The sequence below is a fragment of the Chrysochloris asiatica genome, unplaced genomic scaffold (assembly GCF_000296735.1).
Source record: "Chrysochloris asiatica unplaced genomic scaffold, ChrAsi1.0 scaffold00098, whole genome shotgun sequence".
Classification (NCBI taxonomy): Eukaryota; Metazoa; Chordata; class Mammalia; order Afrosoricida; family Chrysochloridae; genus Chrysochloris; species Chrysochloris asiatica.
Window position 1 is genome coordinate 7,710,126 of NW_006408616.1, and position 25,518 is coordinate 7,735,643.

At 37.8% G+C, this 25,518-nt stretch overlaps 1 protein-coding gene across 1 annotated transcript in view; it reads right to left on the reverse strand.

The window, feature by feature from the left end:
• The window catches only part of ITPR2 (inositol 1,4,5-trisphosphate receptor, type 2), a 707,773-nt gene that overhangs the window by 451,205 nt on the left and 231,050 nt on the right, over positions 1-25,518 (reverse strand). Inside the window, exons 16-22 of the mRNA XM_006866982.1 lie at positions 25,326-25,498; positions 22,608-22,727; positions 22,297-22,482; positions 20,775-21,026; positions 20,186-20,330; positions 18,320-18,470; positions 15,708-15,783 (exon numbers count right to left, since the gene is read on the reverse strand). Coding sequence (XP_006867044.1) covers positions 15,708-15,783; positions 18,320-18,470; positions 20,186-20,330; positions 20,775-21,026; positions 22,297-22,482; positions 22,608-22,727; positions 25,326-25,498 — 1,103 coding nt within the window. The remainder of the gene's footprint in view (positions 1-15,707; positions 15,784-18,319; positions 18,471-20,185; positions 20,331-20,774; positions 21,027-22,296; positions 22,483-22,607; positions 22,728-25,325; positions 25,499-25,518) is intronic.

Genomic DNA, 25,518 nt, shown 5'->3' on the forward strand with positions numbered 1-25,518 from the left:
ACTGTTTGTGAGGGTCGGAAATGTAAAGGTAGATGTTTTATAGCAAGGAGGGGAGTGATTAACTTTTCAATCTAGGAGCAGAGGTCCCTAGGACCATCAAGGGAGAAGAGCAGAGAGTGGGACCCTACCCAGAGAAGCAGTGATGCCTGAAATGGAGCCAGAGATGATGACTTGGAGTGATGGAGCAGCTAGAGACTTTAGATCCAGAGAGGGAGAGCAACTGTGTGCTGAAGACCTGGGGGGTAAGGGGGAAGGATTGCATGGAGGGGATTGTAACCATGGCAATGAGACGATATAAGATAGAATGAATGTAAAACTAATATTCTCCCATGTAAACTATCAAGTAATTCACAATAAAACATTTAAGAAAAAAAAATTAAGAACAAGTATAGGCAGATGATAGAGTATTAGTATGGTATAGATAGTATACAAAATGGCTTAGGAATTATTTGTTTTGGAAAACCATCTTAGGGTAAAGAGAGTATGGGATAGTTTTAATAAAGAGATACTGATTAGCTCTAGACCTTGAATAGAGTAATGGATTTAGACCAAAAAGTGTGAACTTTCTCAAATCATTCCACCATCCTATGTTCAGAATTGTGACAATAACAAAACAAGTTCTGATTTTATTATGAGAATAAAATTACATAATAAGTACAAAGGAGTCATGGGAAAAAGGTACCATATAATTGTAAGTTTTACTTCAAAATGAAAAGTGGAAGCCATGCTCTCACTGCATATCTGAAAACATCTCCTCTTCATTTCCTGAGATTCCATTGTAGTGACCACAACCTTACTAATGAAGACATGGTCCCATCATATAATCATAGCTCGCCATCACAATAGAGCATGATTAGCACTCAATATCATGTCCTTCAGAACAGTCATTTATAAAAAATTCTCAATGCACAAAGTAGACAATATGACACCTAATTTTCTTCATCTTAAATAGTCACTGAATACAGTGTGTTAATAGACCATTTACAGATCCCAAATTTCCAAAAGCTTAGAAATAGAACAAAACAAAAACCTACTGACAACATGTAGCTTAAATATAGTAATGTTATTATCCATCCTTCTCTCTTTTTTGACTATTAAGTAGACTACTTAAAGAAAATTATTTCCCATCCCACACCTAAAGATGTGTTATTCAAAGAATGAATTGAAAAAGCAATTCATGCAAAATTGAGGTTGAGTTCTGTATCTTATTTTGGATTTTATCACTGTCAAATACTGAAGTTATTTCAGTATTCCAAATCTTAAGTTTTTAATTTGCAGAATCAATCTTCAATTCTTAGCAGTTAGTAATGTAAGCACTAAATGAATTTACAAACTGTTTTCCTTTTTTCACTGAGATGATTTACACACAATGAAATACACAGATCTTAAATGAAAGGTTTGGACAGTTTGGACAAAGACATACACTGATATAAACCACATGCCATCCAAATACAATGCTTTTCTATTACCAAGTTGTCTTGTACCCTTTCCCAGTCAATGTCTCCCTTCATCACTCCAATGCCACCAAGAAGCAACTGTTACTCTGATTTCTCACATCATAGATGATTGATTTGATAGGTTTGAGTCTGATTTCAGTTAGTGATCATAACCAAAGGGTTCTCACTCAAAATCATTCTCAAAGTACAGAAAGGCCTCCAGTTGTTTGCTGTTCTGTTCTTGCATGGTCCAGATCAGTATTTGTGTCAGTGACATGCATGGAGTTAAGATGGCAAGCTTCTCAAATATACAGTTAACATGAAACAAGAAAGATAACAAATATAGTGAATGGCTACATCAACTTACAAAACATGGTGAAAAATTATGGCTTAAATCCAACAAAGTAAAAGTTAAGTTTAAAAAGCTCTGCTTGTTTTGTTGGTTAGTTGCTCTAAAGTCTGTTCCAACTCAAGATAATCTCATGTGTGCTGAGCAGAACTACTCCATGGGGTTTTTAAGGCTGAGACTTCATGGAGTAAATCCCCAGGTCTGTCTTCCAAGTTGCTTCTAGGTAGAGCTGAATGCCAACCTTTTGACTAGTAGTACATCACTTCACAGTTTGTACCACCCAAAGAACCACAAAGCACTACACTTAGGTCCAAATAAACCTAACTCAAATAGGTTGTTGTTGTCAACTGCTATTGAATCAATTCCAACTCATAATGACCCTGTATAGGGTTTCCGAGGAGCCGCTGGTGGGTTTGAAACACTGGCCTTGCATTTCAAACTGACTTTGCAGTCAAGTGCTTATCCTACAGCACCACACTAGGACTCCAACTCAAATAGAGGATGGGGAAAATGTGGTATAATCGAGCTCAAATTAGAATTGCAAGTTCATTAGGTGTGAGGAGACAGTCCTTCAGAAAAACCTTATGGTCATGTCTTACCTATTCCCACTCTGCTAGCACCTTTAAGCTTCAGAACAACCTCTGTCACCCACACCAACACTACCCATCCCTGTCCAACCAAGGAAACCTAATGATTTGTCTAAATGTCAACAGAGTAAAAAGAGAGAATTTGGAGCTACATACCAAGGTGCCTGACCACCATCAAGTAGGAAACATCTTTGAGTAAGGGGTCACGTAGTCATGGGTGTAAAAATGGATTGGATAGTCTCCATCACCTCATACATGGTGAAGGTAGGAAATCAGCATCATAAGCTTAGTGCACCTAATTGGACCTACATGACCAGAAGGCAGATTGGCAGAAGGCAGACTTCCTCAGTTAGGATGCCAGGTGGAAGGCATGCATGGAAGAATTCTCTATCTCCACAGGGACAGCTTCCAGAAGCTAAGGGAAACCAGTGTATCATCTAGCTTTGTCATTCAAGTTCCTCATCAATTGTTGCTTTTGCTAAGTGCCATTGAGTTGGTTCTGACTCATAGCAACCCTATGTATACATAACACAACAAAACACTGCCCAGTCCTGCACCATCCTCACAATCATTGCTATATTGAAGACCATTGCTGCTGCCACTGTGTTAGTCCATCTTGTTAGGGGGTCCTTCCAATTGTTTCCTTTACCAAATATGATGTCTTTTTCCAGGGATTGGTCTCTGGTCAGTACCAACTCATAGCAACCTTATGCACAATAGAATGAAGGACTGCCCAGTCCTGTGCCAACCTCACAATCATTGCTACAGTTGAGCCCATTGTTGTTGATGCTGTGACAATACATCACATTGGGGGTCTTCCTCTGTTTCTCCAATGATCCACTTTATCAAACATGGTCTCTTTCTCCATGGGAGTGGTCCATCCTGATAGTATGTCTGAAGTATGATAGACAAAATCTGGTCATCCTGACTTCCAAAGAGCATTCTGGCTATACTTTTTCCAACATAGATCTATTTGTTCTTTTGGCAGTCCAAGGTATTTTTAATATTCTCCTCCAACACCCTAACTCAAATGCATCAACTCTATGATCTTCCTTATTCACTGTCCAACTTTCCCATGCATACGAGGTTACTGAAAATACCATGGCTTGGATCAGGTGCACCTTAGTCCTCAAACTAAAATCTTTGATATTCAACACTTTAAATAGGTCTTGTGCAGCAGATTTGCCTAATGCAATATGTCATTTGCTTTCTTGACTGCTGCTTCCGTGAGTGTTGATGGCTAATCCGTGCAAAATGAAGTGTTTGACAATTTCAATCTTTTCTCTACTTATATGGATGCTGTTTTAGTTCAGTGGTGAGGGTTTTTGTTTTCTTTAACTTTAAATGAAATCCATACTGAAGGCTGTGGTCTTTGATCTTTATCAGTAAGTATTTTAAGTCCTCTGAAAGTGTTCAGCAAGCAAGATGATATCTTCTTCATATTGCAAGTTGTTAACGAATCTTCCTCCAATTCTGATGACACTTTCTTCTTCATATACTCCATTTTCTCAGATTATTTACTCAGCATACAGACTGAATAAATATGGTGAAAGAATACAACACTGACACACACCTTTACTGATTTCCAACCATTCAGAATCCTCTTATGCTGTTCAAATGTCTGCCTTTGGGTCTATGTATAGATTTCTCATCTATGGTTGATACTAATGTACAAGTGGAGGTGTTCCATCTCTGACTGGACAACTTTTGAGGCAGGAGTTATTGCCTCTCTGTTGCATGTTGTCCACTTCATGTCAGTAAGAAAAGCTACCTTTCATGTGCTACCAAGTTCAAGTTCTGATCAGAAGGACATGATACCCAGACCCATTGAATCTTGCTGACATTTATTTACCTACATAGTTATAACATGTGAATATCTGAACCATATTGCTTTGATAAAATGTTGCATCGGGATTACTGAAAAAAATACTATGAATCACTAAGTTGCTACAGTAAAATTACAAGAGCAAAATAGGAAGCCTCCATACAAGAATGTGATTTAATGTGAACTTCTTTATTAGAAGTTTGGAAAGCAAAACAAAAAAATTCTAAGTATGAAAGAAAAAACAATAACTTATCTGAAATGCTATGGTCTAAAAATACTTTTGTCATTCAAATGCATTCATATTTATATAAAGCTTGTCATTTATAAACATTCATGCAATGTATCTCAATCCACACTTATTTAGACAGCCAAGTATGCATATAGTAGTGTTTTAGGCATGGCTACAAGCCAGCTATATAGAACAGAAATAAATTTTATTTTCCTAGTTTTTGCCACGTTAGTTTCTGTCTATGAATAAACCTGAATCATTATTATTGAATTATCTAAGTATTAATTCTAAGAATCTTGTAGACTAAGGAAGACAGGTATATAAAAAGAATGGCAAAATTAGTAAAAGACACAAATTATGTATTTGGAATATTAGGGTTTTGCATATTTTTTGTCCTTCGAAGAGATGCATATTTTTATAAGGCATGTCATCTATATTTATCCTAATGATATTGAGTTATAAAAGAATGTACAAGGTACAGAAGTAGTTCATAGAAAGGTGTCTAAAGGGATACAATTGTTTCACATTCCTGAGGGAGCGGCAATAGGTAGAGCTAGAGATATTGAACTCTGATTATGAAAACTCCTGGGTACCGGCTTAGAGTTGCAGTATCAACCTCTAGAGATGACTGATGAGAAACAGTGAAAAGAGTTGTGTGATTTAGAAAGTTCATTATGGTGGAAAATAGAGGAGTCAAGACTAGAGTCAAGTAGGGAGTGTCAGGAAGCATTCAGTTTCAAGAGTTATTTAGGTGGTAAAACCCTAAGATTTGTGATTAAAACTTTGTTTCTGAAACAAAGCCAAAAGCAAAAACACATGCACGACTGTGTGATTCTTTGTTTAAAAAAAAAAAAAATTAACCGGACTGACAGATTACTTTCATAAGTTAAATTTAGTAAACGCCTACTATTTTGTACTGAGCTTTCTTAACAAATGTGTTAGAAATAGAAACCAGAGTTCCTGCATATGAGAACGTTACCTATATAAAAAGCATCATGAAAAAAAAAATAGAAGAAAATATAGAGTGTCGATTTTAAAAACAGAAAAAGAAAAGAAACCTGAATTTTAAATGTAGCTTTGCAAACTGAGTGATAGGAAGCAAATTGTTGAAGCTCTCGAAGAAACTACTTTCAGTCCAAAATAGTGAGTTGTAGGACTGTGATAAGAAGTAAGTATAAAAATATGAAAAAATTAGAAATATACAAAGTATTCAATATAAATAATGGGTACATTATAAAGCAAATGTATATGTCAAATGTAGCCTAGCACATGATAGAAACTGAGTGATAAAAAGTTATTTTGTTCCTTTTATATATACATCTGATGGAGGGGAGAGAAAGGAACATCATCTAGTGTAGATCATGTATTTGAGAGTCAATATAAAGAGAGATTTAGTGGACAAAAACAAACAAAATGCTCTCTTAAGCATCATTGGTAATGAAAAGAAGGTTCCCAGAAAGAAAGAAAAACAAACTCATTGCCATCAAGTTGATTCCATCTCACAGTAACGGGCAGACTAGAACTGTCAACGCTGTAAATATTTACAGAAGTAGACAGCCACGTCTTTCTCCTGCAGAGTGGCTGGTGGGTTCGAACCACCCACCCTCTAGGTAGCAGACAAGCACTTAACTGCTACGTCACCCAGGCTCCTTAAGAGAAAGTTACACCAGTACTTTTCTTAGAACTTATAAAAGCTGAAGAAGAAAACCCACTAACAGTGTAAACGACAGTATTCATTAGCCAATAAGGACTCAGAAGTCATCGTTAACACCGAGGCAGCGGAAGTACCAGACTCGGAAGATCTGAGTGTCACAAGGAAGTTTTCGCAACATCTCTAAAAAAGGATTCTGGAAAAGACTTGCTTCCCAAAACAGGTTTCAAATGCCAGTGATGCTGGGGCATTGGGAAGTACGTAGCTTCTAGAACTTTTTCTTGCCTAGAACTTTGCTATCCTTTAAAATTTCTCAATGTTACATTGTTCTCCCTAGTCTCTATTTTCTATGAGATCTGAATCTTCCCTCAACTTTTATAAACATATAACTTTTCTGGAAGACAGCAGAGAATACTAAGATTGCCACCCCAGTTTTCCTTTTATGAACAAAGAACTCCTGGCCCAGTAGTTTAGCCCCCTATGCAGACTGACAAGTCCAAAGAGGATATCCCCAACCAAGGTCACACACCCTTTTCAGGACATCCTATGGCTATGGGGGCATAAAGGCCCAGCTGCCTCACCTTTACGGGAGGCAACTCTGAAAGGACATCCAGCTTCAGACTTCCCTGATGCCTCAACTAACTGCATCACACCCCAAACGTCTCCCTTTGCCCAGTCCTGTTTCTTTCCCTTCCAGTCAGCTGGTGTTGATTTTAGGAGTTCTCCCTAATACATTTCTTTCACGATAATTTCTGTCTCAGAGTTTGCTTCCTGAGGCACACAGTCTGCAATAAATAACTCTAGAGTGGCTAAGGGAATTTCTGCTGATGTTGCTTTTGCTGTTACTTAAAAATCTGTGAAAGAATTTCAAGGCACCATGAGAAGAACATATTCATCTGATTCAGTACACACAGACACATAGAGAAAAAGAAAGAAACTTATCGCTGTGAATGAGAACACACATAGGTACCTGCCTCTTCTTGAAGGTAAAGCTTCCCCTCCGTAGAAGAGTATGCTTTGGATAGAGATGAAATACTGGCAGAAGGAAAGTGCATATGGGAAGTAAGTGTAAAGAACAAAATGCATCGTGCTGTATGAAGCAGGGGCACCTCACTTAAAGCAGAGACATAAAGACAGGTATAATAAGGCCATTTACAGGGGAAAAAATGGGATGCTGAGAGACCAAAAGCTGCTGTGAAAAATTAAGCCAAGAAATCAATGGAAGATATTTTCAAATGACAAAGAGTAATTATGGTGTCTTCCTTCTGCAAGTAAATCTTGCTAACACTTTTAAGCAGAGTGAATTCTAGTACAAATATAAATCCTTTGCAGAGACCCAATAAAAAGTCCAGTCAGACAAAAAATTTAAAGGAGAAAAGGAACATTAGAGTGAATTCTTTTTAAATGAAGTTAACTGGTACCTAGGTACTGATAGTCAGCTTTGGTCCTTATGCTTAACCATGTTTCTATTAACGCTCATCCCCCATCTCAAATATATACCTTCTCAGAGGTACATAGGTATTTTGAACGAGCAAGGAATCTGGGTTCAGGGCACTGTGACTGGTCTCTACAAAGAGCCATCACAGCTATTAACTAGAAGGTACACTTCATGGATATTTGCTATAAAGAATGATTTGCACCACACTTTTAAAAAACACTATTCGGGGAATAAATAAAAATGACATACTAGCCTCCAAAGAATCAGTTTTGAACTGAAAGAGACTGTGAAGATTATATTTAAATTCTAATTTTATAAAGGAGTAAAGTATTTTCTGGCAGATTTTCTGTCTGCAAATATTTTCTGCCTTTCCTACCCATGTAACAATTAAAAAAAAAAAAAAAAAGTTTACGCTCCACACCTCTGGTGTCAATTTTCCTTCTCCTTTTCAGAAGTAACTATGTAGCCAGAATAAGCATTTCAAGGGGGATCATGTGAATTTCCTGACTGAACCCCCACACACAAAAAAAAATTAAATTCAAGAGGAAACTGGTAATTTGCCACACGACGGCTATTTAAACAAGCTCTTACTTTCTTCTTTAATAATATATAAGGAAGCTTCAAAAAGCTTATGGGGAAAAATTCCATTATCCTTTACTTCCATGTTTCCATGTTGTTGCTATGTGCATGGAGTTGGTTCATAATGACCCCACAAACAACAAAACAGCACACTGCCCAGTCCTGTGTCATTCTCCCAACAGTAGGTACCTTGTGTCCACTGTGGCAGCCACTGTGTCAGTCCACCTCCTTGAAGGGCTTCCTCTTTGTTACTGACTCTCTACTTTACCAAGTATGTTGTCCTTCTCCAGGGACTGGTCCCACCTGATAATATGTTCAAAATGAGCAAGACAAAGTCTCTCCATTTTCACTCCCAAGGAGCATTCTGGCTATACTTCCAACACAGATTTGTTGATTCATTCTTCTGGAAGTCCATGGTATAGTCAGTCTTCTTAAAAATACAACAATTCTACTTCAGTCTTCCTTTCTCACTGTCCAGCTTTTGCATGCATATGAAGCAATGGAAAAATACCATGGCTAGGTCAGGGGCAGTCCAAAATGCCTTTTACTCCTGTCTCTTCTGTCTATTCCCTACACTGGATCGGGTTCACACAATTGTAAGTCACCCAAAGAAACTAATCCTTTTTGGGTGGTGGTGGTTGTGTGCCATGGAGTTGGTTCCAACTCATACAGACCCTGTATAGGCTGTACATCTTTAGAGGAGCAGAAAGCTTCATCTATCTCCTATGGGAGCAGAAAGCCTCAACTTTCTCCCACAGAGTAGCTAGTAGATTTGAATTGCTGACTTTGCGGTTAGCAGTCTAACTAGTAACCCATGACACTATCAGTGCCATTTAATTCTTTTAAGATAGAAGGGTACTATCAAGTTTTGGTGGCTACTTATACCTTTTCCCTAGGACCACTGGCACTTGGAACTTCAAATCTGAAACCTCAAAGGAAAGGAAATCCTAAAAGTAAATTACATTCTCCACTGATTTTTTTTTAAATAATTTCCCATTTTCACAAACACACATGCCAACAAAACAAAATATCTGATTACTTACTTAAACAAGACCCACATTTTAGTATTCAACTATGGAAACTCTCAAGAACTTAAGAGTTGTGAAAAAGCAAAATGATAGAAGATTAAAAGAAATCATTTAGTTCTGTTTTGGTCTTTACTGAGTTCCAGAAATGTAATTTTCTATGATGTATTGTCTTTCCAAATCATGATGAATTCAAGGGCGGGGAAAAATCCATGAAAAGACCCAAAGTTTACTCAATGGTGAAGACTTTATTCCTCTATACTAGAGGTTTCAAATGTGCACTCCAGCCCACTCAAACAATAAACTTGGATAAATAGGCAAATATTAATGGCACAGTTAAATAACGAATCAGACCCAAACCATTTAGAGACTGTCAAATTTTCTTCTTTAGTGTATTATGTATTCAAATGTAGATGGTACTCTCATTATTCTGAGTTAAAATATGTCATGTGACTCATTGGTGGAATGCGTAAGTGAGATTCACTTTTGTCCCCAACTATTTCAATGAGTCTTTACTGGAACAAAATATATAGCCAGCCTGATCTTAATTATTAGTAGTTTAAAACCTTGGATTACATAACTTTTAGCAAGCACCAAAAAAAAAAAAAAAAAAGAACACTTCAAAAATGGAATGTTTTCAAATTATATTTCAAAATCCAGTTTATCAACTGGTATGTATACTTTATTTTAACTTCTGGGATATGCATTGGACTGCTAACCACAGGTCAATGGTTCAAACTCACCAGCTGTGCAGGAGAAAGATGAGTTGTCTGTTCCCACAAAGATTTACAATCTCGGGAACCCTATAAAGGGTCACTATTAGTCAGAATCGACTTTATGTCAGTGACTTCAGTTTGGTTTTTATATGTGACCAAAAAAGCACTACTTGATATAAACCGTCTGTCTGAAAGCTCAATCACACTGAACGCACTATGCATTTTAAGTCACTGAGAGCAAATGATCAGCATTACGCAAAGCAAACTGTCTCCACATCATAGATTGCTAGAAATAAATTCCCTTTTTGTTTTAAAATATTTATTAAATACATAACCACTGAAAAGTTGATAGTTTTAAGGATTTGAATCTTCTATTTTTCCATTTCTATTGCCACCTCCAGGCCAATATCCTGATAATTTTCTGAACTGACCATCTCTAGGGAACAAAAAGGGACCCCTGGTGTGGCGCTGTAGGATCAGCACTGGACTATGATCCACAAGATCAGAAGTTCAAATGCACCAGCTGCTCCTCGGAAACCTACACAGGATCACTATGAGTCCGAACCCACTCGACTGTACTTCACAACAAGGGCACAAAAATGAAAAGCTGATTCTGAACCTGGGAATTTCTGCTGAACACGCCAACCAAAGTTACTGTGGTAGTGAGCAGCCACAGACTGAAGTCAGACTCGAACCCCCAACCAGCTCCAGTATGAGGTTGATTCTAGTGATACCAAGGTGGACTGCACAGTAACCAAGAATCCAGAAAAAGAAAACGGAAATGGCCACTTTCCAGGCAAGTCAAGTCCCTGGCTTCCAACACGAATCACTAACATAGAAACCTACAGTATTTGCCAAAAAGACCAGTGAATGTTCCACATGCATGCCCTATTTAACACTGACGCCACTGAAGCTGAGGTGAAATGGTACTCCAGAATTGGAGATCTTTTCCTTCTACTCACTCCTCTTCTTCCATTTCCCTGCACCTGACCCACCAAACAAACATCTTAGCAGGCTATGAAGGCACTCATTTCTCTAAGTTTCCAACCCCAGCTGTGCTGTGCTATGCTGGCATATAATTGTTGTAGGTAGCAGAGAATTGGTTTTCAACTTACAGCATACCATGTGATAGAATAGAACCGACCCCATAGGGCTTTCTAAGCTTTCTGTTCCTGCAAAGACCTACAGCTTCGGACACTCTAAACAGGGTCACTACAAGTAGAACCGACTTCATGGCACTTAACAACAACATGAGTCGTCCCGGTCTTTCTCCCTCAGACCCACTCGGTGAGGTGAAAATGCCAATGTACTGGTTAGCAGCTGAGCACTTAACCATTGTTCTCCTTGGGGTAGGATTATTAAGTGGTGAATTGGTCAGAAGGATTTATTGCACAAAATTTATCAAGCATAGTATGACAATAGAAAACTGTATCACTCACTTGAAGGAACTAGCTTATCTATAAACAATGCTTATAAAATAACTTTCTATTAAAAAAAATAAGTGCTTTGCAAATGAATTCCGATTGGAAACACACTTCTACTTAAGTAAGAAAATAGATTCAAATAATCTGGATATAAGATTCTATTATAATACCAAGTGTACTGTATATTCAAACCATTTGGATGTATAGTAACTGGGTATTGCAATGTGGGAATACAGTCACACCTCTGTGAACTGCTCTTCAAAATAGCAGCTCTTTTTCCCCCCAGGTACTTTCCATAATCTAGGATTTCCTCTCTGGCATCCATCCTTGTCTCAGCCTGCACCGCAGGAATTTTTCCCAGGCCTGACAACCCTCTCTCCATGTTTGGAGATTCCAGAAATGTGTTCCCTCTTGCTTCTTTTGTTAAGAATTTAGAGTCTAATAAAACTTTTGTTAGGAATTTATAGTCTAGCAAGAGTCAGCTATAATAACACACCTAGAAGCATTATAAAAAATAATTCTTTAAGTTTGAAGTGTCAATTGCATAAAACAAATCCTTTTTCCCAGCTAATTGAGTTTTTAAACACTTTCAAATGTTGGGGAAGAATTACAAGAATTTTACGAAGAATTCTCACCCGTATACCTTTTGCCAAGATCTTGATTGGATTCACAGATTTGGCCATATGTGCACTCTGTCTCCTAGAGGACAGAACCGCCCCTAGGTTTCCAAGGCTTTAGAACCTTTATGGGAGCAGATCAACAGGTCTTGTCTCCAATGGAGCCTCTGGTAGATTTGAACTAGAGAGTTTGGGGTTAAGATTAAGCACTGCGCCACCAGGACTCTATGTATCGATGTCTGTTGATGGCTATGTCTATATGCCTGTGCTTACACAGCTATGCCTATATATCTATCTATATCCATATATTTATTTCTATGTATCTATGTCTATGCTCTATGTCTGTCTCTACTGATACCCTAAACACTCTGAAAGTTAATAGCAAAATCATAACCTTTTACCCCTGAATTCTTCACCATGTATTTAGTGAAAACACAATTTTTTTTTTTTTTACATAACCACAGTACAATGATAAAACTTAGGAAACCTAATGGATACAATACTACTACCACACACATATACATCCCTATTCAAACTTCAACAGTTGTCCCAAAAACATCTACTTCAGGCATTGTTTTTTTTTTCCTCCTAATCCAGAATCCCATACTGTATTTAGTTTTCAAGTCACTTTAGTTTTCAAGTCATTCTTCTTCTTCAGTGCGGAGCAGTTGCTAAACCTTTATTTTAGAAAGGAGTCATCTCTTTCTAAAAATCCTGTACTTTGCCCATGACTGTTAATCCCTCACGATGAAAAGCAGATTATGAATTTCTGACAGAACATTACATAATTAATTCTGTACCCTTCTCAGTGTATCATATCAAGAGGAACAAGATGTTGCTTGGTCCCACTTTTGTTGTTGTTTTATTTAAAATTTTGTAGTAGGTTGACTTGGCTTCAAAAAAAAAAATCTACATTATGACTGATCCCCTATATAAATGTGAATTTTAAAGACATTTAATGGGTCAAATTCTAAACCTTAACATATAATCTTTCTACATACAATTTTCTAAAATATTAGATCATTGGCATAATAATAATGAAGCAGTACAAAGGATAAGAATGCTAAATTTTTATGCTTTAATTCTTAATAATGCTACTAACTTGCTAACAAATCTTCCTGTTATTAGTGGCACTGCATGAACAAAACACTGCCCAGCCTACACCAGCCACACAGTTGTTAGGCTTGAGCCCACTGTTGTTACCACGGTGTCAACCCATCTCACTGAAGGGCTTCCTCTTCATCACTGACCCTCCACTTTCCAAGCATGATGTCCTTCTTCAGGAACTACTCCCTCCTGATCACATGCCCAAAGTGCCAGGGACAAAGTCTTGCCATCTTCGCTTCTGGCTGTAGTTCTTCCAACAAAGATTTGTTTGTTCTTCTGGGAGTCCACGGTACTTCAATTTTCTTCAACACCATAATTCAAATGCATGGAATCTTCTACAGTTTTCCTCATTCATTATCCAACTTTGATAGGTATATGAAGCTACTGGAAATACCATGGCTTGAGGCAGGTACACCTTAGTTGGCAACCTGATATCTTTGCTCATTGATACGTTAAAGGGCTGTTTTGCAGCAGATCTGCCTAATGCAATATCCTTTGATTTCTTGACTGCTGCTTCCATGAGTGTTGATTGTGGATCCAAACAAAAGGAAATCTTTAACAACTTCAACCTTCTCTCCATTTATCATGAGGTTATTTATTGGTCCAGTTGTGAGGATGTTCATTTTCTTTACACTGAGGTGCAAACCATATTAAAGGTTACAATCTTCGATCATCATCAGTAAATATCCCAAGTTCTCTTTGCTTTAGGCAAACAAGGTGGTGTTATCTGCATATCACAGGTTGTTAATAAGTCTCCTCCAATCCTAAATGCCATGTTCTTCTTCAAATCATCCAGTTTCTCTGATTATTTGCTTAGCATACAAATTGAAAAAGTATGGTGAGAGTATACAACCTGACAGACACCTTTCCTGATTTTATACCATTCAGTAATCCCCTGGTGGTGGTGGATGGTGGTGGTTATGTACCATGGAGTCAGTTCCAACTCACAGCGACCCTGTATAGGGTTCCCAAGGCTCCTTCAGGAAGGCATTCCTCCCGTAATCCCCTAGTTCTGTTCTAATGACTGCCTCTTTGTCTATGCACAGGTTCCTCATAAGCACAATTAAGTGTTTGAAATGTTATCCATACTTTGTTCTGATCTATACTAACAGATCGTGGTGGTGGTTGGTGGTTATGTGCCATGGAGTCAGTTCTGACTAGAGCATCCCTATACAGGATTTCCCAGGCTGTAATTTTTCACAGGAGCAGAAAGTCTCATCTTTCCCTAGCAGAACTGCGGGTAGTCTCAAACTGCTGACCTTGATGAACAGTACAATTCATAATCACTATGCTACCAGCTAGCGTAGTGGTTACGAATCGGGCTGCGAACCTTAAGGTCAGCGGTTCGAAACTACCAGCTGCTCCGCGGGAGAAAGATGAGGCTTTCTACTCCCGTAAAGATTTACACCCTCGGAAACCCTGTACAGGGTCGCTATGGGTCGGAACCAACTCGATGGCACTTAACAACAACAACCAGAGCTTCATAATAGATCTTAGACAATTTAATTTATCTCCAAGACTATATATGCTTTTTATATATTATCTAACTTGGTATTTTAAAAGAAACTTTTTATAGAACAACCTGAGATCAATTGAACATTCATTTCATTTGCATTTTGGCAACTTCATGAGCAAATAGCACATCCCTGTGAGGCAGCTCCTTTTCTAAAGCACAGAGTCACTTTCAAAAATACATCTCAAGGAAGTATTGACAAAAAATATAACATTTTAGATTTTCTGTCTTACAAGAAGAGATATACCAAAAAGGAATCTAGAGTGAAATGTTTTGCTACAAAGGATTTGTCTTTACAAATGCAATTTAATGATATTATATAAATAGTTAAAGCTAATTACTACAAAAATGATTCCTTGTGGTTTTTAGGATTTAGAAAAATGAAGGTAAGCCTAACATAGCAACTTCCCTCAGAGATATCATCAATATGGTTATCGTTGTTGTTGTTGTTGTTAAGTGCCATCGAGTCGGTTCCGACCCATAGCGACCCTGTATAGGGTTTCCGAGGGTGTAAATCTTTACAGGAGTAGAAAGCCTCATCTTTCTCCCATGGAGCAGCTGGTAGTTTCGAACCGCTGACCTTAAGGTTCGCAGCCCGATTCGTAACCACTACGCTACCAGAGCTCCTTATCGTAAGTATTATTAAATCATACTGAAAAACAAACCAAAACAAATCCATTTTTCTCACAGTTTACATCATTCACCTAATCCTTGAAATATACAAATGAAATAATTAACTCTGATTAAGTATGGTCCTTAAATTCAAATTAATTTCAAATATACCAAGAACTAGAATAACAGATCAGATTATGGGGACATTTACTACTATAGTAAATAAACACATTCAAAGGCTTCCATATAGTCTTTCCATTTTTCTCAACTTATTCTCATTGTTCCTCCCTTTTCCCTTCTCCATTCTCTCTTATATACAATGTGTCATAATTTTACGATGAAAGTCTTATAGATTACTCTGAGCCATTTCAACACGCAAGTTGAGGTTATCTATTATTTCTAAACGTATTCTTCAATTGTAGTCTTAACCGTCGGTTCAGTTCCATTGTTTTTAGTTTGTCTTCTTCTTTTCCTTTTTCAGGAACTCCAATTATCCATATGATGACTCTTCTTTGCCTGACTTCCATTCCAACCACTTCATCTCTAACCTTTTCACTTGTTTCTTTATATCACTTTCATTCTCCTTCTTGTTACCCTACCTTTCTTCGTGGTCCTGTATTATCTTTTCATTCAAATTGTTGATCCCTTTGGCACCTTGCAAGTTTATCTGTAGTTCTATAAAAAGTAAATTTGATCATTTTATTTGACTTCTTTCCTGAGTTCAGTCAACTTTCATATCAATTCTTCCTGGGCTTGGGTCTATTTCCATATTTAGATGTTTTTTGTTTTTGTTTTTGTTTTTTTAATTTTATGATGCAAGTTATTTTTCATGTGTCAGTGTTTAACTGAAGATACTTAATTTAGTTTAGAGTGTCATGTTATAATTTGTGTCTGCTTCATAGCAATTATTCAGAGAATAATTTCCATCAACTGTGATATTTTGATTCTCCATTCTGTTTTGGTCTTACAATAGTTTCATACAGAAGACTAATTACATGTATGTTTTTCACCCACAGGGTTGACAAGAGGAGATGATTTACACGATTTCCTGGTTCAACAGCACCCTCTCCTGTCAGAGTAGCAAAGTGCAAGGGCTTAAAATTTGGCTTCACCACAGACTACGCCTACCACCTATGTATATAATTTTAAGTCCCTTCCTCTTTAATAAGTGTTCTTATTTACCTAGATTCTTTTTTAATATTTCCACACTTAGAATGGACTTTCTCTTTTTGAGGGTGACTTTTCTCAATCTTCTCCTGTCTCTTTCACACATTTTCCCAGAAACTCTTAACTGCTAGAAAGGTTTGTAGTGGAAGATGCTGCTACTAAAAATTTAATGTTTATTTCTCTACTTAAAATAATTAAAATTTAAAATATCTTCTGTCTTCTAGTTATGTTGAATGGCAGGGGTTTATGTGGCTTACTTTGTTTCTTATTCATCGATACCGTTTGGGGAGGGTGTAGGAAAAATTGAAATTTAGCTACCTGGATGTCCTTCGTTTATGATTCTTAATCAGATAGTTCATCCTTATATCTGAAATCTGATTTCAGGTTTTACCTTTGTAATCGTGTCTTCCTTACTATAGCGGATAATACTGTGCTCCATTCATATCTCCTCTTCAGAGCTGACGTACCTATTCTCTCCGTTGCTGGATATCATAACTGCTGGCTACTCACAGTTGTGACTCTCACTAGGTATAAACCTTGACCATAGAAAAAAGTCCTTGCTCAAGGTTATCTATACTCTCCACCGTGAAGCCAGCAGCTAATGACTGGCTAATACAAGGATCTAAAGCCCAGTCCCCTTGCCTTTACTTTTGACAACTTTGAAGGGTCATCCTAGCTCCCTATAGGAATAGCTGAGGTCTCAGCTGTCTCTGCATTGTCTATCAGCTTTTATGTCAGTCCAATTTTATCTTCTGACTTTCTTATAGATAGATATACTGAGTGCATGCTTCACTAAACCTTCTGCAAAGAATTCTCTGCCACGAAGTCTGTTTTCAGTGCATCTAACTTAATCTAAGACTATTATCATCATATATAGTACACACTGAGTTATAAGCCAAACATTGTTCTGTTCTGCATACATTGTGTGTTGTTGTTAAGTGCCATCAAGTCAGTTCCAACTCATAGTGACACTGTATAGTGTTTCCTAGGAGCAGCTGGTGAGCTTGAACCACCGACCTTGTGGTTCAAATTGACCTTGCAGCCCGGCACATTAATCCACAGCGCCACACCAGACTCCATACATTGTATGTTGTTGTTAAGTGCTGTCGAGTCGATTCCAACTCGTAGTGATCCTGTGCAGGGTTTCCAAGGAGTAGCTGGTGAGCTTGAACCTCCAACTCTGCAGTCTAGCGCATTAACCCACAGCGCCTCATTCACTTAATTCTCACAAGGCAGCTGGGGTTTGGGGAGTATGTGTCTTATCATCTTTATATCTCATATCAGAAAAGAAAATCAGAGCAAAGATAAGTATCTTGCCCAAGCTACCAGCCACTCCATAAGAGAAAGATGAGGAGATCTGCTCCCTAAAGATCAGGAGCCTCAGAAACCTTATGGAACACTTCTACTGTGTCCCATAGGGTTGCTACAAGTCAGACTTGACTCGATGCCAGTGGGTTTGATTTAGTTTGGTTTGCTTTTCCTTAATAAATGGAAAAGGAATCATTTGAATCCAGTCACTCTGACTCCAAAGTCCAATTTCTTGTCTGCTTCACTATGTTGCCTCTCATTCATAGCACAGTCTGCTTCTGACACATACCAGGATAATTACAAATAATAAGGTGATTTATTTTTTTTAACGTACAGCATTCTCATTAATGGATTGGCCGTAATGTGAGTTACTAAGGATGGAACTCAATTTCATGAATTTTGTCTTTCAAAGCTCTAACATAAAAAAATAAATAAATAAGACAAGCATGCTTGCAAATCTATCCTATTATAACTCAGTCCTAAATAGGATTACTATTTATATGTTAATATGTATACATCTATTATCAATTTGTTTGTTGTCATGTGCCATGGAGTCAGTTCCAACTCATAGCGACCCTGTACAGGATTTCTGAAAGTGGCTGGTAGGCTTGAGGCTGCTGGCCTTGCAGTTAGCGCCGTAAGCAGTTCATTGGTAAGCTCTCCTCTTTAGGTTCATTTTGTTATTTTGTATCCAAGTAATGACAAAAAGATTGTAAATTTTCATAAAAATTCTTACCTCCATCTTGAAATTTGCTTAGTCTTTCAAAATAGGATGACATGGGGACCTGTACAATATCTAGGATAGCCAGAAGTGTTCTTGTCAGCCTCAGTAACTCACTGAAACTATAAAATCCAAAGTAGATAAGATTCCGAGCCAAGTGGACCACCTGGATTTGAAAAAGAAAATGGGGGTGGGGTGAAAAACAAAAGAGAAATATTAAGAACTGAAATAAATTGGCATTTTTAAAAATTAAAATAGTTCAAGTATTCTTAAACTTTCTAATTCTTTAACCCATAATACTTCAAACACCTGCAAAAGCTTACCAATTGGATCTTAATCTAATCAAGTTCATAAGTAAATCCAATTAAGACAAGCTAACCAACCCTAGAAAGAAGACAAGATTTGGGGGCATTAAGCAGGTTAAAGAAGTTTGTATTAGAAGTGTTTATCTTTCAACTAAATTTTAACTCATTTAAATCAAATGATATCATTTAATAAGTGGCTGGTGTTGTTAAGTGGCTTCAAGTCGATTCTGACCCATAGCGACCCTGTACAGGGTTTCTGAGGAACAGCTGGTGAGCTTGAACAACTGACCTTGCAGTTCAAATGGCTTTGCAGTCTGATGCATTAGCCCACAGCGCCACACCAGGACTCCTTAATAAGTGGTACATTAATTAATTATTGTTAAATCAAGTTCCAATGTTAAATTACTCATGAAATTTGTCCAGAAATATATGTTTCCTCGTCTGCTTCTTACGAGGTCTTGTGAATACCACAGAGTAAGCCAGGGTGAAAGCCACCCTCAAGATGACAGCCAGCGCATAGTCTCACCCCACATCATAATGGAACTATGTGACCACTGATACGCAGTAGAAGTATCACTGCCAAGATTGCATTATAAAAACCTGCAACGTCCACCTTGTGCTAGTCCTCCTATTAGATGGTTCACTTTGAGGAAGTCAGATGCTATGTTGTGAGAACACTCAGTAAGTCTATGGAAAGGCCCAGGTGGTAAGGAGCTGAGCTGTCTGGTCACAATCTAGCAAGGAAGGCCATCAACAACCACGTGAGTGAGTTTAGAATGAGAGCACCCCAGATGACCAAAGTCCCAATCGATGAGCTTGACTACAACATCCTGAGTTAACGTAAGGTCCCTGCTGAGCACTCCAGGATCCATGCTAACAGAGACCATGAGATAATAAGAATTTGTTGCCTTAGATGCTAAGTGTTAGGGTAATTTGTTCTATTGCAATTGATCATTCATACAATAGGTAACAAGTAATAGTAATTTCTCTATAATTTTACATAATATTCCCAAAATGATATTACAGCTATAAAATATTTCAGGTCAGTTTAATGAAGTTTTTTTAAAACACCAGTTACTCAGAGATCAAAAAAAGGGTCCCCAACACATTATGTTGTTGTTGTTAAGTGCTTTGAGTCAGTTCCGACTCATAGTGACGCTGCGGTTTCTGAGGCTAAGCATTATATTGTTGTTGTTAAATGCCATCAAGCCATTTCTGACTCATAGCGACCTTGTATGGGATTTTCAAAGGGCAGTTGTTGAGTTTGAACCACCGACCCCGTGGTTCAAACCAACTTTGTGGTCCAGTGCTTTAACAAATGTCTTTGTTCAGTAAACACAATAAAAAGTTACACAAAAAGAATGGGGAGAAAAAGAAAAACAATATTGAACATCAAGTATAATCAACGAACCATGTAAGTCTGTCTTTTAGTCAATGACAGAGAAATGAACTAAGCTACTTAATTACCATAACATCCAGAATATTAGAGGGAAAAAAGGATTTATGTTCAATGTAACAAATTTCTTATATAGAATATTTAATAGCTTCACAAATACATTGATTCAAAAAAAAATACCTCAAACGTCAGTTTGTTTTTTTCTTTATCCCCAAAAGGAAAGGGTTGATTTACAACTTCTTTCAAGTATTCTTCAACAAATTCCATTGTCAGTGCAAATTTCCTCTTCATATCATTTCTTGAAGAATCTGTTATAGAATCATATCTGGAAAGACAGAAAGAAGGGAAACTGATTACAATCATTTACAAAGAGGAAAAGACATCATATTAATTTGGCTTCAAAATCTTGGGTAGATTAGCTAGCCTTTTCTAGGTGTTGTGTTATATCTGTAAAATAGGGCTATCATAAACTGAGTTCACACATGTAAAGCACTACATCAGAGTCTAACATGATATTAACATTTAACCACATATTACTCTTGTTAATAAATAATAAGATTTTTATTGTTTTCAGAATCTCTATTCTCAGTAAGAATTGTCTTTTTACTCTATAATTTGAGTGTTGTTTTTCCCTTTAGAAGAATAACAACCTGAATTAGAACACAGCAGAAATGCCTTCTCATACACCCATTTTAAAACTGAAGACATTTATTTGGTTTTGAGTTCATGTGCTAAATTCAAAAGCCTCGAGAACATTTTCTGAACATACTCATGAATCGTGATCTTTGTGGGAATTTCTGTCCAGAGTCTGGCATAACGAACAGGCACCACAGACTCTTGGGGATCCCGGTCAACATGCATGTGGAGCATGAGGCGACAAAAAGATGCTCGGAGGTCAAAGGGCAGGCTCTCATCTGACACACACCGCAGAATCAAATCTACAGAGAGCTGTGTAGAAATCTGGTTTATGGCCAGATACTGACGATCCAAGCACATTCTTGCAAAGAGGTTTAGCTGGTACCTTCAAAATATTAAACATATTACATTATTTGATAAATTTGATGAAATTCTGAAATAACATATTACTGATCAGTTATCTACTTTGATGATACCACGGTTCAAGGGTATATAACATTGGCATGAAACTCTTCTGGTAGTAGGTTAACTAATCAAATGGAAACATATACTCATATATGAAACTGCCCCTATGTTGGTTCAATGTCCATTTCTCTAATGGTTCCAATAGTATGAGTCTGGTATAACATGATACTGGACTCCGGTTGCCAGGCACCTAGGATACAAACATATTAAGTCTAATACCTCACATGAAGCTATCCCTCTCTACCTTCTCCAGTCCCTCGGCTGCAGGCTCTAGTTCCTGAATCAAATAAAACCAAGTCAAATGGTATCAGTACACTCGGATTCTTCAGCCTCTGAGATCAAGGATTAGCCTTTGGAGACCAGGGAAGGTGAGTCATTCTCTTACTTTCTCTGATTCCTGACATTTGGGTCCAACATAGCCCAAGGGCTTTTGCCTTGCAATCCTATCACTTAAACTAGCTAGGTTCCTGCTCCCAACATACTTATCACCAAGAACTTTACTTCTGCCTATCAACCTAACTTCAGAATTCACTAGCATTGATAACTTCTGTGGCCATATTCTTCTGGTGAACCTCTTAACTTAAGAGAAACCTCAAACCAGTTTATCTTAAGCCCTGTTGTTGTTGTTAAGTGCCACCAAGTCGGTTGTGGCTCATAACAACCCTGTGTAGGATTTCCAAGCCTTTTAAATCTTTACAAGAGCAGAAAGCCTCATCTTTCTCCCACAGAGCAGCTGGCAGGCTCAAACAACTGATCAAATTGCTCATAGTCGAGTGCTTACCCTATGGAGCCAATGTGCTCCCAAGCCCTAGGTCACCATTTATTCAAAAATATTATACACTAAACTATTGGCTAACTTCCTCTAATGACACATCTGTACTCGGGTAAGTTTTATCATCCTCAGTTACATCATTCGCTCATTCCCTAAAGCCTATGTTCTAACATGTCTCTCACATACACCCACTCCAAGCAATACCAGGAATAAAACACTTTATGCACAAAAATCCCAAAATATTGTAAAATCCCCAAACTACAAGTAGTATACATGAAAAACACAGATGTTAACTTGTGAATGTTTCATATATTTCAGCAACCCTACTTCTGACTTGACTGCTCAATTTTCCCTTCCTAGAGGTTTCAGGGAAGACTGTATCTGAGACTTAGAACTAGGATTCGCTACAATACTCAACCTGTAGTAGGTAAGAACTTCTAAATCAGCTTTGGTGCCTTCTTTTGCCTCTTGAGCGAGGTGCCTGATAGCTTTCCCATGAGGTTCCTTGTTGCTGTCAATCCAATAGAGCCAAACTTCTTCATCATCAACATCGTCTGAAAGGATGGAGGTCTCCATGGGGTTGTCTACTTGCATTGAGACCACCCTTGAAATAAATAACATGTACTAACTAAATTCATCAAGAAACTCATAGATATGATTTTTTAAAAAAGAAACAAATAATGCCAACAAATAATGAACAAAAAATGATGCCCCCTTATGTGGGCTTACTTAGTTTGGATAAGAATGTCTGCATTTCCGGGACTCAACATAAATTTACAGATGAGCTCCTGTGTTACAGGTATCGCCGTAGTGTTAGACACACAAAGATCTGACAAATAATCCAAAAACCTGGCAAGAGAATAAAAATAAACTCAACATAAAACACAGCACTGTATTAATCACAACAGTAAAGATATAATTTGAGATATGACCAAAAAATTTTTATTTTATAATATTTTATGATTATTTTAGCACATTTATAGTATTTCATTTTTATATTTTACAGATATTTTATATGAGTTCCATATAAACTTTTTCTATTGTATTACTTATCTACTCCATGGCTGAAGATAAATCAAATGTCAAAGTGTTGGTACTGAATACAAACCTTGTTACAAAAGGATGTGCAGTTGCTGCTTATATTTATTTGATGATAATCATTCCACAGTGCTGTGGCTTATCATGTCTAGAAGATTATGGAGATAAATCAGACTATCCCAGAATTGAATATCAAAACTAACGCAGATCAAAAGTAATGTTGTGCTGAGTAAAACAAGCACACACTTAATGAGAGTAATTACGGCTGGTCTAGTCACAAAGCCAAGGAACTCTGGTAGCGTAGCGGATTACAAACTGAGCGCTCGCTAACCACAGTTCAAATCTGTCAGCCGCTCCACGAAAAAAGATGAGGCTTTCAGCTCCCGTAAAGAGTGACAACCTCCAAAACCCTACACAGGGTGGCTATGAGTCAGTACTGACTCCGCTATGAGTCAGAACTGACTCCGAGGACACTCTCTGTGCTTCTATTTTCTCAATGTATTTGTTGTTGTTGTTAAGTGCCATTGAGTCGGTTCCGACCCATAGCGACCCTGTACAGGGTTTCCGAGGGTGTAAATCTTTACGGGAGTAGAAAGCCTCATCTTTCTCCCGCGGAGCGGCTGGTAGTTTCGAACCGCTGACCTTACGGTTCGCAGCCCGATTCGTAACCACTACGCTACCGGAATCAGCACTGGAATGCTAACCACAAGGTTGGCAGTTCAAACCCACCAGGTGTTCCTTAGAAATCTAAAACGGGGTCCCTACAAGTCAGAACCTATTTAACAGCACTTAACAATTAACATTAAGGAGCTCTGGTAGCAAAGTGGTTACAAATCGGGCTGCGAACCTTAAGGTCAGAGGTTCGAAACTACCAGCCGCTCCTCGGGAGAAAGATGAGACTTTCTACTCCCGTAAAGATTTACACCCTCGGAAACTCTGTACAGGGTCGCTATGGGTCGGAACCGACTCAAAGGCACTTAACAACAACAATTAACAATAAACTGAGGATAATAACATATGCCCAGTGGATTTCATCAGGATGCGCTAGGATTTAAATGAGGTAACATAAATGAACATATTTTGAAAATCTATAAAGTATTATAAGGAGCTCTGGTAGCGTAGTGGTTACGAATCGGGCTGCGAACCTTAAGGTCAGCAGTTCGAAACTACCAGCCGCTCCGCGGGAGAAAGATGAGGCTTTCTACTCCCGTAAGGATTTACACCCTCGGAAACCCTGTACAGGGTCGCTATGGGTCGGAACTGACTCGACGGCACTTAACAACAACAACAACATAAAGTATTATAACATAAGAACTAGCTTAAGTTAGTGTCATATAAAAATCAATTTTATGAGGATAAGACAAAAACTATTGCTGTAAAATAATAGACACTTTAATTAAACAAAATATCAAGCTGTGAAGCTAATGTTTCTCAACATATCTTCTATCTCGGGCTGTGCACTTCTGAAGACAATGTTTCTATCTCTCAAATCCTTCACTGAAGAATTCTGCAGTCTTCAATTTACACCACATCCAAACAGCAGTTTGGGTGTCTTCAAAAGACTCAAATAGTATTCTGTTGAAATGTTCTTTGAATTTTGACTGGAAAAAAAGTCTGAAGGGGAAAGGTCAAGGCTATAGGGTTGATGGGGCATCAACAGTAAAATTCTCATAGACCAGCCCTTGCTACCTTGCAAGAATAAGCAGGTGTACTGTTATGATGGGAAAAAATTGCTTTATGCAACTTTCCTGGCCTTTTTCTCATCAAAGTAGTTTTCCATTTTCTTAAAAATCCTCCGTAATAAGCCCCTGTGATCGTCCTGTGTCCTTCAAGAAAATCTATCAAGATGATTCCTTTAGGAATCCCCAAAAATGGTCAACATAACTTTTGAGCTGACTCTCTTCCTTGAATTAAACTGATCCAGCAGACACCCTCAGAAATAAGTTTGGATTGGACCATTAAAAAAAAAAAAAGCATGCTAATGAAACTAAGACAAATGTGTTAGTACTACAGCCATCCACTGATGTTGTTGTTAAGTGCTGTCGAGTCGGTTCTCACCCATAGAGACCCTGTATAGGATTTCCAAGGAGCATCTGGTGAGCTTGAACCACCAACATTGCAGTTCAAACAGAGACTTATTTAAACACATTTTATTTGGAATGAACCCATGCCTTTATGAACTGGAGTCCTTTTTTTTACTTACCTTCATCTTTAAATGTAAACCTATCAAGGACTTTGACCTCTCATGAGGTAATAACTCTTTATTATATGTCATTATCATAGTAATAAACCCAATACAGTATGTCCAGGAAAGCTAATGACAAAGGAACTCTAACTTTTTTTAAAGCTCTAAAACCAATCGAAAAGCCACAATCCCCACTAAAGAATACTACAAGAACCACTTCAAACCTTGGCTCCCGATTTCTCCTGAGTAAACTGACAAATGTTTCTATTTCTTTTGCTGTGATATGTTTCTCAAGGAGTTTTCTGTTGTTGTGCAACAAAGCTGTGATGGTATCTTCTGCCAAAATATCATAGCCAATCTGGGACTGCATGACACAGAAATTCTTAGCAATATATTCCTGCAAAGAAGAAAGGCTGT